Source organism: Apiospora hydei, assembly GCF_038363865.1.
Source record: "Apiospora hydei strain CBS 114990 chromosome Unknown utg000009l_segment0_segment0, whole genome shotgun sequence".
Classification (NCBI taxonomy): Eukaryota; Fungi; Ascomycota; class Sordariomycetes; order Amphisphaeriales; family Apiosporaceae; genus Apiospora; species Apiospora hydei.
This window is the reverse complement of record NW_027117368.1, coordinates 3,667,688-3,681,758: the sequence shown is the minus strand read 5'-3', so window position 1 is coordinate 3,681,758 and position 14,071 is coordinate 3,667,688. Positions and strand designations below refer to the sequence as shown.

At 54.9% G+C, this 14,071-nt stretch overlaps 6 protein-coding genes across 6 annotated transcripts; 5 read left to right on the top strand and 1 right to left on the bottom strand.

Moving 5' to 3' along the window:
• Positions 1-704: 704 nt before the first annotated feature.
• Positions 705-1,785, bottom strand: PG997_012926 (alpha/beta hydrolase fold-domain-containing protein; the record flags this gene model as incomplete). The annotated part of the gene is made up of 2 exons (XM_066817240.1): positions 705-1,317; positions 1,382-1,785. The coding sequence occupies 2 exons, from the start codon at positions 1,783-1,785 to the stop codon at positions 705-707; spliced, it is 1,017 nt and encodes a 338-aa protein (XP_066662932.1).
• Positions 1,786-2,630: 845 nt separating this feature from the next.
• On the top strand, positions 2,631-4,234 carry PG997_012925 (MFS transporter; the record flags this gene model as incomplete). The annotated part of the gene is made up of 3 exons (XM_066817239.1): positions 2,631-2,799; positions 2,855-2,917; positions 2,979-4,234. The coding sequence occupies 3 exons, from the start codon at positions 2,631-2,633 to the stop codon at positions 4,232-4,234; spliced, it is 1,488 nt and encodes a 495-aa protein (XP_066662931.1).
• Positions 4,235-4,702: 468 nt separating this feature from the next.
• PG997_012924 (uncharacterized protein) lies at positions 4,703-5,434 on the top strand (the record flags this gene model as incomplete). The annotated part of the gene is made up of 1 exon (XM_066817238.1): positions 4,703-5,434. The coding sequence occupies one exon, from the start codon at positions 4,703-4,705 to the stop codon at positions 5,432-5,434; it is 732 nt and encodes a 243-aa protein (XP_066662930.1).
• Positions 5,435-6,062: 628 nt separating this feature from the next.
• Positions 6,063-7,166, top strand: PG997_012923 (putative amino acid aldolase or racemase; the record flags this gene model as incomplete). Its single annotated transcript, XM_066817237.1, has 1 exon — positions 6,063-7,166. One exon carries the CDS (start codon positions 6,063-6,065, stop codon positions 7,164-7,166), a length of 1,104 nt encoding a protein of 367 aa, XP_066662929.1.
• A 610-nt stretch (positions 7,167-7,776) lies between these two features.
• Positions 7,777-11,914, top strand: PG997_012922 (uncharacterized protein; the record flags this gene model as incomplete). The annotated part of the gene is made up of 2 exons (XM_066817236.1): positions 7,777-10,640; positions 10,807-11,914. 2 exons carry the CDS (start codon positions 7,777-7,779, stop codon positions 11,912-11,914), a joined length of 3,972 nt encoding a protein of 1,323 aa, XP_066662928.1.
• Positions 11,915-12,872: 958 nt separating this feature from the next.
• PG997_012921 (uncharacterized protein) lies at positions 12,873-13,793 on the top strand (the record flags this gene model as incomplete). Its single annotated transcript, XM_066817235.1, has 1 exon — positions 12,873-13,793. The coding sequence occupies one exon, from the start codon at positions 12,873-12,875 to the stop codon at positions 13,791-13,793; it is 921 nt and encodes a 306-aa protein (XP_066662927.1).
• Between the last annotated feature and the right edge of the window lie 278 nt (positions 13,794-14,071).

The following is a 14,071-nucleotide window of genomic DNA, read 5'->3' as shown; positions in this document are numbered from 1 at the left end:
AGAGCAAAATCGTCAGAACCAAGAGCGAATCAATGGCATTTTAGAACCCAACCCCTCGACGACCCTGTCCCCAATCACCCGTCTCGTTCCCTCAGGAACGGGTTCAACAGGCTTGCTTTTGCTAAATTCGTGCCCAGGGGTGCCTACTACTATGTTAGTGCTGACTGCTATATAAAGATGACTGGATCCGTTATCTGAGCTGTCTCGCCTTTGATTTGCAGCGCAGCCTCGGAAGCGGATACTACGATGGGGTTCGGCGCTGAGCTAGGGTCGTGCCAAGCCACCGCCGCAGATTAGATCACAGTAATTATCCCATTGCGGCCAAAAGCTCACTCACCGCGGTCCGCACACCTCGTGTGGCAGTTGATCTTTCTGGACAGCTGAAGACGGCTTGGTGCTACTTGTTTAGGATTGTGGGCATCGTGTGAACCAATCGATATGTCATGCCTAGCTGGGCGAACCATCCGGTTTGTGTGGAGCATAGTGGTTCAGTTTTCGGGCTTTCCTTTTCTAGAATAGCAATTCGATGCCAAAGCCAACCATCATCGTCATTAAGCTAAGCTCTGGTCCGATTGAACGGGGCTCGTACTAGTGATCTGTCACTTGTCAAGTCAAATTCCTGCCATCCCATCCCGAACGACATTACCCCAGTGTGGCTGGAGAGCGAGCGCGGTAAGCAGGTTTCAAAGGAGTCAAACCCAGTTTCATGCTGCGCTTCCATGAAGAGCGTTGCGAAGAGCATCGCAGAACAACGTAATTGAGCGGGATCCCGCTTCCAAAACAGCGTCCATGGCGATAAAAGGGTGAGGCTGCCCCTTCATGATGTTGATATCTGCTTTCACCCCAGCATCTTCCATTTTCTTGCCAAACTGCTCGCCCTCGGACCGGAGCACATCGAGCTCGCCCAGCACGAAACACGCCGGCGGCAGCTTCGACCAGTCGCCCTTCCAGAAGAGAGGACTCGCCTCGGGATGCTTCCAATCTTCCTTGTTGGGGAGATAGTGGTATCGGTACCAGAGCATCTTTTTGGCCGGAAGAGCCGGGCTGAACTGGTTCAGCTTCCAGGACTCGTTATTTGTCTCGTCGGCCGTGTTGTCCATGACCGGCACAGAGAGCAGCATGATGGAGAACTTGGGGCCGCCTCGATCCGCAGCCCTTTGGCACATGATTGCAGCGAGGTTAGCGCCGCAAGAGGAGCCGCCTGTACCCATCCTCGTTGTATCCAGGCCGAGAGTCGTCTTGCCGTCACCCAGAGCCCAAAGAACTGCCTCCCAACAGTCATGGACTGCAGCGGGAAAGGGGTTCTCCGGGGCAAGCCTTTGGAAAAGTGTCAGATGCCTGTCATATCATCCGTGAATGGCTACAATCGGAGGTTTCTTACCTGTAGTCCACCGCCACGACTACACATTTAGCACGGGCACAGAGATTGGATGCAATGACATTCTCCGTGTCGATAGTGCCTAAGACCCATCCTCCTCCGTGGAAGTAGATGCACACGGGCCAGCCAGCTTCTGGCTTCTCTCCTTCTGGAGTGAAGCACCGCACTTTGACATCTGGGCCCTCGCTCTCCTTCCTCGGGAAAGAGTGATCAACAGTGCTGCCCACGGGGTGCAGCGGCCCAGCGCCGGGGATAAGGATGCCACTCGCTCGGGATGCCTCTATCGGCTGCAGATGGACCTGCTGCTTGTCGAAGATGTGCTTGTTGTAAAAGCTCTCATATTCGGCGTCAATGCGGCCGAGTACCGACTCATGAAGAGGGTAGGGCGGTTGAGTCTTCTCCGTCATAATAGCAGCAGGTAGTTGAGGCTTGTGGTTGCTTGGCTCGGATACGATCTGAGTTGGGGTGACGTTGTCGGTTTTGTCCTACGCTCAGATCGCCTGTGTCTCGTTGACACTTGTTTCAATGCGGGCTAAACCGGCACAAAGGCCGACTTAGGAGCTCCGGCAGTCGGCCTGGGATGGGCCAGGGTGGCAGCAATGCCATGCCCTGTTGTGCGCCCCTCTAAACCCTGTCTCCATCATCATGGGCAGTGGAGTCACACGATAGCTGAAGAATGGCATTTGTCAGGAGTGCGCCCACTCGGAGAAGCCCCCTGCACTCCGTATGGCACCAGCCGTCTGCAGTGAGTTTGTCAATTCAGATAAGAGGTTGATAGGCGATCCTTTTCAGTCGTACCAGTACAGTGTCGATTACCCCGCAAAGTTCGCGGGCAGCGCCCACTAATTGTGGGTGCTTTGCCCAGTGGACACCCACTGAGATACACCGGGGTAGGAGAGCGGATGCAGATCACCAACTCCCAAAACCGGCCAATACCGACGAAGAAACGAGATGCTCACATTCGACTAAGTGAGATGCGGTAAGACGGATGATACGTAGTATTCGTGGCAAGCTTCCAAGACGCAACGAAGCCGTCATTTGTTGGCAGGGGTAGCGCGACAGATGTACAGGAGGCGGCACAAGACCATGCCGCTCACTGCTGCTGTTTGCTCCCTGGACTCGCGACAGGGTTCCCCATACGGATCTTACATATTGGGACCCCTCTAATATTTCCATCTGCATCCCTTTAAAATGAATTGTATCACTGTCATCAATTTCCGTTGTCAATACATCCGGGAATACGTGCAACAAGATGGCTTCTCCTTTACCCGGCAAGCAACTCGTGGAGGATGAAGTCGACGTAGGGCCCGCCATTAGCAATGAGCCGCCAGCTGAATCGGCTCGCGTTGTCGACCACATCGCCGAACGGCAGCTCTGTCGCAAGTTCGACGTCCGGCTCATGCCGGTCCTTGCCATTATGTGTTAGTGCTGGCCAAACCATCAATTTTGAATGGCACTGATCACTTCTCTCGCCAGACCTTTTCAATGCACTTGATAAAGGCAACATCGGTAATGCACAAACAAATGGCCTGAGCAAAGGTAGGGATTTCGTCTTCAGCCCGAGTGTGTCGTTCAATTCGGCAGCTAACCTCGAGCCCAGACCTTGGCTTTCCCGAGGAACGATACAACCTCCTCGTTTCCATCTTCTTCGTGCCATATGTCGTCTTCGCCCCGCCTGTGGCCATGATCGGGAAGCGTTTCGGCCCCGCCCGCGTGCTGCCAATTCTAATGTTCACCTTTGGGACTATGACTCTGTGCTCGGCCGCAGCCACCAATTTTGGCGGCATCTTCGCGCTGCGGTTCTTCCTCGGAGTAGCCGAGAGCGGGTTCTTCCCGTTGGTGATCTACTATCTTACGACTTTCTATCGCCGTGGGGAGCTTGCCAGGCGACTGGCCCTCTTTTACGCAGCTTCCAACATCGCCAATGCCTTCAGTGGCTTGCTTGCCTTCGGCGTGTTTCATATCAAATCGCACATCGAATCATGGCGATACCTTTTCATCATCGAGGGAGCTGCCTCTGTGCTGTTTTCCATGTTCGCACTTTGGTATCTGCCGCGCGATGCAGCTTCAGCTCGGTTTCTCGGGGCTGAAGAAAAGGCACTGGCATACCACCGAATGGTCGTTGATTCATCCTCAATCGTCTCGGAGAAGTTCAACTTCAAGGATTCGATCAAGATCTTCAAGTACCCTACGACCTACTGCTTTCTCATGATCGAGATCTGTCTCGGCGTACCTATCCAGTCGGTTGCCCTTTTCATGCCCCAGATCATCCAACGGCTTGGCTATAGTACAGTGAAGACCAATCTATACACGGTGGCTCCTAATGTAGGAGGTGCAGTGATGCTTTTGGTCTTGGCTTTCAGCTCCGACTTTCTTCGGATACGATTCCCGTTCATCATGCTCGGCTTCACGTTAACCTTCATCGGCTTCATCATCTACGCGGCCATCACCGACGTGCAGACGCAGATCCAGGTGGCCTACTTCGCCACCTTCATGATGGTCTGGGGTACGAGCGCACCCTCCGTCCTGCTCTCCACTTGGTACAACAACAACATCGCCCACGAAGGCCGCCGCGTCGTGCTGACCTCGGTGGGAGTACCGCTGGCCAACGTCATGGGACTCGTCTCGAGCAACATATTCCTCGCCAAAGAGAAGCCGAAGTACGAGACGGCGCTGATCACCACCGCGGTGTTTGGTGCTACAGGAGCTACGGTTGCTGGGCTACTGGGGACGTATATGATATTTGACAATCACAGACGCAACAGGAGGGCTGGCGTCAAGACCACGGCCCGGGATGTGCCTACGCATAAGTTACGCGACGGTCCAAGTGTTCCAGAATTCAGGTGGTTCTTATAGAATGGGCATCTCCTGCCTGTGAAGGTCAGGTTGTTGAGGTCTGCTGTGAATACATGTGTTTCCCGCCATAACTTTCCCGTTTGGTTAGCACTTGGATGCTCAGAAGATATTACAGAAAATCTTGATAATGCAAAAAGGGCAGTTCTGGCAAATATTCGGCCCTTTCTGGTTTCCACGCGATCTACAGGTTGCATGCTCCGGGCCGTGAAATTTATATCGCGGATGTACACACGCCTCGGCTGGCTACACCGCCTTCCTCATGCAGGCAAATTGGGCCATACAGGCAAACGTATTCATGGTGGGTATTCAAATATTGCAAGATGGTACCGCCTTTCCGATGAGGTTCTTGGAAATACCCGTTTGTGCCTAGCATTCAAGCTTACGTTACATGGTGGCTCTAGAATAGGACACAGCTAACTACCGAAACGAGCATCAACCAAGCTAGAACAAATCGGGATTCATTTCATCATGTCGACTTCGAACAAAAAACCCACCATTCTGCTTCTTTGCCTGGGAGATAAATGGATGACCAGCATGTTGGACGACCCACAGGCCTTTGGAGAGGGCATTGACATCCTCCTGGAAAAGGCCATTCTCAAACGTGCCAAAACCCTCAGCGGCGCCCTGAAATACCTGGACCAGAACAAACCGGACGGCATCCTAGTCACAGACCCAGGCGTCGTAGCCCCGAGCAACCGCGAGATTCTCCGACGACTCACCGCCTTTGCCCAGTCCGGCGGCACGGTCGTCTTCAGCTTCAGCTTCGCCAGCAACATCCGTGCCGACGATATGGACCGTCTCTGGCAGGAGAGCTGGAACCTTCCCTGGACGATGGGCAATTACAACCGCAGCACCTTTCAGTTGAACACTTCGGCCCTCGGCACCAGCACCGCCCCGGACAGCGACGGCGACATCAGGGGGCAGAGCTTGCTGTGGCCCGAGTACAGCCAGAAGGCAGTCCACTTGGACAACGTTGCTCGAGAGAATTGCTGGTATCTCCCCACCGGCGAGTCACGCATCGAGTCTATGGTCTTCCCACCTGACCGGGTGACCAACCATTCGCAGACGCCTGTGGCCTTCACTCGGGCTGGAGAAGGGTTTGTGGGATACACTGGCGATGTCAACCAAGAGAGAGGGACCAACCTCGTGCTTCTTCGCATGTTCAATCTCGACATCAAACCTGTCGTGGAGGAGTTGTAGTTCGATACCCAAGATAGAAGTGACGATAGTTACAGAACAGTCGAGATGGGGCGACTTTTTTTTTTTTTTTTTTTTTTTGAAAAGATGGAGCTCGACATTGCGAGTTGAGAACACGTACTATGCTGACCATTACATCAGACGCAGGGAGGAGGGTGCTTTCAGTATTGATTCGAAGCTATTGTGATGTGTCGTGATGCAAATGGTGCTACTGCGTGCGCCCCGCGAGATCCTGGGGTATGCCTTATCGGGTAATCCGATAGTGTCGCAAGAGATCCGACAAGTGTGGGGATGGATGCGGAGGGGTATCGGGGTATCATGACATGTGCCGACCTTGGCTGCTTGGTATCTTCAGAATATCTCCCCCACTTGTGCATTTGCGCCTTCGGAGGCCATCGGAGCTGAGATTGAGGCCATTACAGCAGCAATTGACTAATTGCATATCTAAGGATATAGTTTCGGCCCGTGATGGGATGCGGTCGTAGGAAGACGACCTGTTGGCAAGTACGCAAATGAATGCTGCAGGCTCATTGACGTTGCAGCAGAACATTACATCAAGACTGCATCCTGGATCATTCAGGAATACAATTACAACCCGCTCCTAACCCGAAGCGCACTCACTCTGTCAAAGATGTATAACCCGCAAGTGGGCGACACGGTCTCAGACCTGGATACACCATCCATGATTGTGGATCTCGACCTCATGGAGGCCAACATCAAGAAGCTCATGGACAAGCTGCTACCGACAGGCGTCAGCATCCGCCCGCATCTCAAGACCACCAAGAGCGCCATCCTAGCCCAGAAGCTCGCCTCCGCGGGCGCCAAGGGCGGCTGCGTCGCGAAGCTCAGCGAGGCCGAAGTCATCGCCAAGGCCGGCTTCGACGACCTGCTCATCACCTGCGAGATCATCGGGCCCGTCAAGGTGAAGCGGCTGGTGGCCCTGTACCAGAAGCACCGGAAGATCCGCATCGTCATCGACAGCGCGGTCGGCGCGACGGCCATCAACGACGCGCTGGCGGCGTCGGGCATCGAGGAGCCCATCTCCGTGCTGGTCGACCTTGACGTCGGGCTGCACCGTACCGGCGTGGCCGCGGGGGAACCCGCGCTCGCGCTGGCGCGGCATATTGGTGGGCTGAAACATCTGAAGATCATTGGTGTCCAGGGGTACGAAGGTCACCTGCAGCACCTGCACGACCGTGCGGACCGCGAGCAGCAGTGCCTTGCGTCGATGAAGACGCTGACGGAGACGGCCGATGCGCTACGGCAGGCCGGGTTCGACATTCAGGTTGTCACGACCGGCGGTACGGGCACGGCCGAGTTCTGCGTCACCGTGCCCGGCGTCAACGAGGTGCAGCCGGGCTCTTTCATCTTCATGGACACGGACTACCGCAATGCCGTTGGCCGGTTCTACGGCAACAGCCTGACCATACTGTCGACCGTCGTTAGCAAGCAGGGGCCCCGCGCCGTGACCATCGACACCGGCCTCAAGTCCCTCACGACTGACAGTGGCCTGGCTGAGTGCAAGGACGCGCGATACGCGTACGGGGTGCTGGGCGACGAGCAAGGATCGCTGGTCTGGGAAGAGGGCACGCCGGATTTGGATGTCGGCGACGTGGTGGAAATGATTCCCAGTCATATCGATCCCACCATCAATCTGCACGATTTCTATTACGCTTACCGGAACGGGGTCGTCGAGGAGATTTGGCCTGTTGACTCACGCGGCAAGGTGCAGTAGATTTAGCAGTGTTGCACAGTCCAGGTTTTAGGGGGCTTGGGGGGCCAACTAATTTAGCGGCGCAGTCCGTGTTCACCATCCAACCATCTACCTCTGCCTCGCATTCTCATTCCGACACCACGTCAACAGAGTCAAAAGTCCCATGCAGCAATTGGGAAGCATAATGGACGAAATTATACATATCAGTCATTTGCCCTATTTGCCAATCGCAAGTGAGGTGTCCTCAATCAGTCTCGTATTCGCTGACTCACTTTCTATCTGGCCAATCTGCTGTTGGGATAACTGGGTGTTTGCATGTCCTCCGGTCCCCCAGTCTTTCAGCTCCTGCTGCGGGGTCGACTAAGCCCTATAAGCCCCTCTCTAGGACCAAGCCAAAAGGATACAGCCCCTCTGTAGCATCTCATTTAGTCTCGCCGGCGCAGACTCACCGGTGCCAACAAGGGCTCGGCAAACCAGGCAACAGGTCCAAATAGATTAACACCACCTAGGCTGCTAGCATCATAATTACATGACATGATATACGACACATAAGTACTGCCTGTGCTCCCTCTCCATCGGTGTAATTGAGATAGCTACAATATCAACAATTGTTCTTCCATCGCATCCCGACATGACGGCTCAATTGACTATGGATCCGGCACGTCTGTTGGGTGTCGACAACGACAAGGTTGTCCCCTACTTTAACGAACTCAAACAACAAGGACTCTCAACCCTCACGATAGCCGAGGAACTTCTCCGTCTCGTGAAATCAGAAACTTTACCCCCATATCTACTCGCGATCCTCCTTTCCTGGGCAAAGTCGGCCGAGGTTCTGACGCGTTGTCTAGTTGGCGAGGAGGCAGCAGCCTCTCGAGGTATACGCAGGGTAGCGCTCAGGAAGCTGGGCTACCTGCTGGCCGACCCGACCATCTGGGAGGAGATATGGGAGGCCCTGGGCGGCACGGTCGGGATCGTGGACCTCTTCGCGCGCAGCTCCGTCGAGGACGTCAAAGTGTTGGCCAGCGCCATCAGCTTCGGCGGCCGCAAACTGAACAAGCCGGCGGAGCAGGCCGCCGCGGCCGCGGACCTACTCCGGGCCCTGGTTCCGACGCACTACAAGAGCGACCACCAGAGCACAGATAAGCGACCCATCCAGCACAACTATGCCCGTATGGTCCACGCCTGCGATCAAGAGTTCCTCGGTGAGCTCCTTCGGTCGCAAGACAAGTCAAACCCGCTCTACGCGGGCTGCAACCCGAAACGGATCGAGATCAGGCATGGCGCCTGGATGCAGCAGCAGGTGGTCGATATGTTATGTGGCCACATCCGCGAGGACGGCAACATGCAAAGCTTCTTGAAGATATGCGTTGCCAGAGAACCTTCCATGCCGACCGATGATAGCCATGTGTCCGAGTCCATGGCGTTTTCGCTACGCCTATTACGCGGCCGTCTCGATGGGACACTCCAGGACAAGTGGTGGCAGAGTCATTTGGACGAACTGCAGATTCTCAGGTCCGTCTTCAACAGAATGGAGAAGAAGGGCGCGAAGAAGGAGAAGCTTAACGAGCTCGCCGTCTTCGCCATGGATCTGGCCGAGGCCAAACCAAAGCTCCGAACCAGTCACAACCTGTGCTTCCTGTGGAACCGGCTCGTGGCGTTGTGGAAGACGGAGCCTACCGAGGATCACGAGAAGCTAGTTGCCAAGGGGCTGCGATGGGGACTCGACAACGGATCGGCTAAGAGCATAGGGCGAGACTGCCGTAACAGGATGATATTCCTCCGAGACGATCTCAAGTGGCCGTTGCTGCGGCTTTATTGTCTGCATGTACCTGAGAAGGGCGTTGACATCGACACCACGCAGAAACTCGGCGTCATTGCGAAGCAGAAATGGCCGTATGAACTCTTCGAGCAACTGATCCCAGTTGTTCCGCAAAAGGTCATTGAGCTGTTGAAGAGGCTGCTCGACGCCAACCCCGACTACAGCTTCCTAAACCCTCCCGATGGCAAGCCAGGCTTCCTCAACCCACATTACCGCCAGTATGACCCTCCTACGGGGCCGTCGATTCTTTCCCTCACAGACTTGGTGAAGCAGAGGAACTTCAACGTCGAGCTCCTCCTCACCATGCTTCAGCGTGAAGACTCCAAGTTCCAAAGAAAGGTTGCCGTTGATGTCGACAACCTCCGCAAGAAATCTGCCACGGCAAGGGACCAACAACACAGAGCACAGTATGCCAAGGGAGCGGCTGCTTTGGCCATCGCTACTGGAGACCTGAGTCTTTATGCGGATACTATCACATGGCAGCAGAGATTTGTACGCGACCCTTTGACCGTCAAGGTGATATTCGCCAAGGATGCTGTAATGACACGGGAGGGAATCGAGCTGCTATCTGGTATCCCCAAGGACCTGCCCACAGGCTGCACACTGGACGATCTAGTGCAAAGAATGGACATCGCCGACGGAATCCTCCTCACGCTCCGCAACTGCCACAAAGAGGCTAAAGCAGAGCCGTCATTTTCCCATGCAGATTGGAATGCCGTGGAGAGCTTGTTCGATAGTGTCTTCACCCACCGATATTGGCAACTCCAAAACGTCCCGAAACGCCTGGACGTTTCTGACGCCGATGTATTCACCGACACGTGGGACAGGACCATGAAAATGGTCGAGGCACTGGGTGCCGACTTCCTGGTACACATCAAGCGCTCGATCGAGTACTATATCCGGCGTCTGCCACCTACCTCGCTTGCTGTTGCCGCCAAGACCCTACTCGAAACAGACATCAAGAGGCGGGAGCGAAAAGATCGCAAGAAAGAGGACCGCCACTTAGAAGCACTCTCTTACACTGCACTACTGAAACTGGCCGACTCCGACAAGCCAAGGCTAGCGCAATACCTGATACTCAAGACCATCCTTGAGCGGCCTGATGCGAGCTCCTGGCACCGACAGTTCTTGTCGTCGGGCTATCTGAAGAAATTGCAGGCCAAGGACGCCCAAGACATCCTCTTCGGTCTGGCCAGGGGCATTGGGGAGAAGCTCGAAGAGCAGTCGTTCGTCAAGGTTGGCGAGGCCGAGCCCGCAAAGCATGCACCGCCGAAGTCGCTGGTCAAGGTGACGACCGTCAAGCATCTGGCCCAGTTACTGGACAATGCGGACTACATATCGGTCGAGGCAGCCGTCGAGGTGCTCGCGGAGCTCTTCAAAGCCGCTACACACCGCGATATCCGGATCGCGACGCTCCAGAGCCTCAGCAATGTGTTGACGAAACTAGGTCCGGGAGATGACGGGTTGTGGGAGAGCAACCCGTTGGCCATGAAGGTTCTGACCGCCATTGAAACCGTCATCCCTGTCGCGGCTAGTGTCAACGGCCGTTTTGGCACCGATTGGGAGGCGGCCCTTCAGCATCGGGAGCTGCCCGAAATCTCCGAGGATAGCGAGGCATTGGTCAAGGAGATCCTGATGCGGGATGGGCTTGGAAGCTACATGCACCAAGACAGCAAGTTCAATGGGGTAATATCTGCTTATGCTGAACGCATTGTCTGGCCCTGTGGAAAGCTTCAATAGCCGAGCACCGGCGCTGGGTCGAGGTGTTTCTGCTCAAGTACGAGGCACCTATCTCAGTTCGTGACCTTCCCAACATCCCAACCCATCCGGAGGCTTGGACAGCCCCCTGCAGAGGTACTGGAAGCTCATACCATTTGAGGCGGTGGAGACATTTCACAGGTACACGGTGTGGTATTACAGTCGCCCGGAGGCGCTGCGCAAGTTTACTGCGGCACTACGGTCCAAGTCGGAGCTGCGAAAGCAGCCGGACGTGGCCCATTTCCTCAACATCTACGACTCCAACCTGCTTTACGGCATGCGTGCGACGGTTCAATTCGTGCGCAGCGCAAAGATATTAATAGATCCTGTGCTACCGAGACTTCTGGCCATGCAGACAGAGCAGTGCGCCGCGATGCTCGGGGACTACGAGAGCAACGTGGAGGGCTGGCACGAGATTGCGAATACATACCGCCCGCCCGCCAATCGCAGAGGGTCTGGACCAAACGCCGCGCTCCGGGCGTCGGGCGTCTCGGAGTGGAACTGCAAGGGCCGCGTCATTCTGGAGAAGATGGTCGAGCAGGTCGCTGCCAAGAAAGAAGAGAACAGGAAGCAAGGGAAGCACTCGTTATTACCATCTACTATGGCGCTCACTTTGTGGTTGAATCCATTCAAGGGGATCCCGAACGGTCGAGAGATCGATGAGGTTTGTCAGAAGTACGCAACATCGCTCCGGCAGACGCTCCTGTCTCTGCTCGAGGGTGGGAACCACCTGCAGTGGCATAAAATCGCCGAAGAGGCCGAGAATTTGGATCGATTCATGATCAACGATGAAGAGCAGCTACGCGTGGCGGTGTACCTTGGTCAACTGGCAACAGACACTACAACTACAGCTACGACTACTACGATGGGCGCCGGCAACACCTTGTTTGCACTCAACTTGGTGCAGGTATCAGTAGCGATGCATTTCATCCGGGCCGCCAAGAATCACGTCATCAACATTAAGGATGACAAAAATGAGAAGGCGAAGTCTACAGCTGCAGAGAAGCGGCGCCTGGCTGCTAGCCTTGGGGAACTGGTCGGCATGTGGCTGCGGAGCGATGACGAGATGGTGAGGGATTTGGCGTTGGAGTGGAAGAGGGAGCAGAAGGAACTGGTTGCTGCGTTGGAGAAGGAGGCCGCTACGGAAGCGTTGTTGAGGGCGCGGGATGCTTCTGGTACTCGACGGGAGTAGGAAGGGCGGTTGATGTGATTTCCCTCGGTGTGGAGGAGTAGGGGCAGATATTCTTGCTACGAGCACTCACGTTGTATGGCTAGACCTTGCCTGGCCTGATTCCTATTAGTAACTCGGTTCGGGTTTGAAATTGACTGATAATCATCGAAGGCAAGCAGTGGCCTAGGTTGAGCAAGTTGACTTCCACCTTCTCTGTTGTGCAAGTAACCACGAGGCAGTTCACCCACCTGTTTGACGGCTTGATGTCATGTTTGGTAGTGTAAGTACATGATGCAGGTGGAAGTGGCACGTTGCTAGGCTTCCAGGCTATTCGATGCTGCGCATACCAAAGGGGTGCCTTCTCTGCCAGGTGTTGCTAGCCTGAAGTCATCACATGCACCAAAGGATCTTGCATGGCCAACAAGTGTGAATGACAGCATTGCAGAAGGTAACAGCTTCTACACGGGAAGGAGCCGTGCCTGGGCCCTGTCTTTTGCAGTCCATCTCGGATCAGATGCATGATATGGTGGGCCGCGGAGCAAAGGGCCCTGGGGAGAGTGTGTCTCCTTCCTTTCCTCAACTTGGCCAACCCGCAACGTGACCCGATCTTGGTGTCATAGCCTGCGTCGTGTCTGGTCTGCAAAGGAAGGTGCTCGTTTTCATTGCATTGCTGCCTGTGTGTTAATCCCAACAAGTTGCAACATGTTGGGCGTCTCTCCCAATTGTGTTTGCCATAAATACCCTTCCTGACCACCGACTCTTCGACACTCTCTCTTCTTCTCCATCATACCATCCCAAACAGTTCTCAACACCACAGCATTATCACCATCATCATTTTTGCTCCATCCAAACCAAGACCACCAAGTCACACTCACTTCTTCACATTATTCTTCTCTTTTGGCTCGAGTGCTCTCGCCGTTTTCTCCATCCAAGTCATTCTTCTGTCCATCACTTGATCACCCCAGTCCATCCAGTCACGATGCACTTCACCCAGACCACTGTCATCACCGTTCTGGCTCTCGCCGGCCCAGGCCTGGCCTTGCCCGCGGACAACCACAAGGACGACGTCGTCATTTCGGCCTCGATTGGCTGGGGCGACAAGGACGACGACAAATCCAGTACTTCTACCTCTCATGACAAGATGTCCAATGCCTTCACACGGGCAGTCACTACGACATATGAAACCATCTCTCCCTCGGCTCCCACAGCTCCCACAGTCACCAATACACTGAACCCCATCACGGCCGAACCTACCGCTACCTTCGACTCGCCACATCAGACTGTTGGGCCCATTCCTCTCCTCAGTGCCCGCTTCGGCGAAATCGGAGCTCAACTGCTGGCCACGGTCGAAATTCCCAGCGATCCCTCTCCTACTCCCACTCCCACCTCTGGATTGCAGGCCAAGGCCATCCCGACGGTTGATGCCTACGTCCTTCCAGTCGACATCACCAAGAAGATTGGAAACATCGAAGTCAAAGCCAATGGAACCTTGCAGCTAGCCATCTTGAACCCAGAACAGGAGACGGATTCCACTCAGGCACTCTACATTGACGGCAATCTTGATGACGTGACCACGCTTGAGGGGCAAGAGGAAGATGCCGAGCCTCTGTACAAGGTGCCGAAGGGTAAGTGCACCGGTCCCAATGGCATGTGTCACATCAAGATCAAGGGAAACCCCATAACCCGATGGACGTGCGAGCAGGGCACCACTTGCAGCAAAAAAGGAAGCCGGTGCTTCCTGGCGGGCCACCTTGGGCGTGGCTCTTTTATCTCCCTGCACTTAGACGGCATGGCCGAATCATATGTTTTCGAAGGCACAGGGTTTGGAAGGAAATGGAACCTTGCAGCTAACGTTCTTGAACCCAGACCAGGAGCCTCTGTACAAGTTGCGGGAGGGTAAGTGCACCGGTCCAAATGGCATGTGTCGCATCAAGATCAAGGGTGTCCCCAGAAACAAGATGTGCGAGCAGGGCACTTTTTGCAGGAACGTGGGAAATCGGTGCTTCATGTCGGGCCGCTCTTGGACTCGCTCTCATATCTCCTGCACTTAGACGGCATGGCCGAATCAGATGATTTCGAAGGCACAGGGGTTTGAAGGAAATGGAACCGGCGGCCTAGAAGGATCTTGGTGGAAGAACACGACTGTACTCATAGCTCCTAATGACCCTAATTGACTTC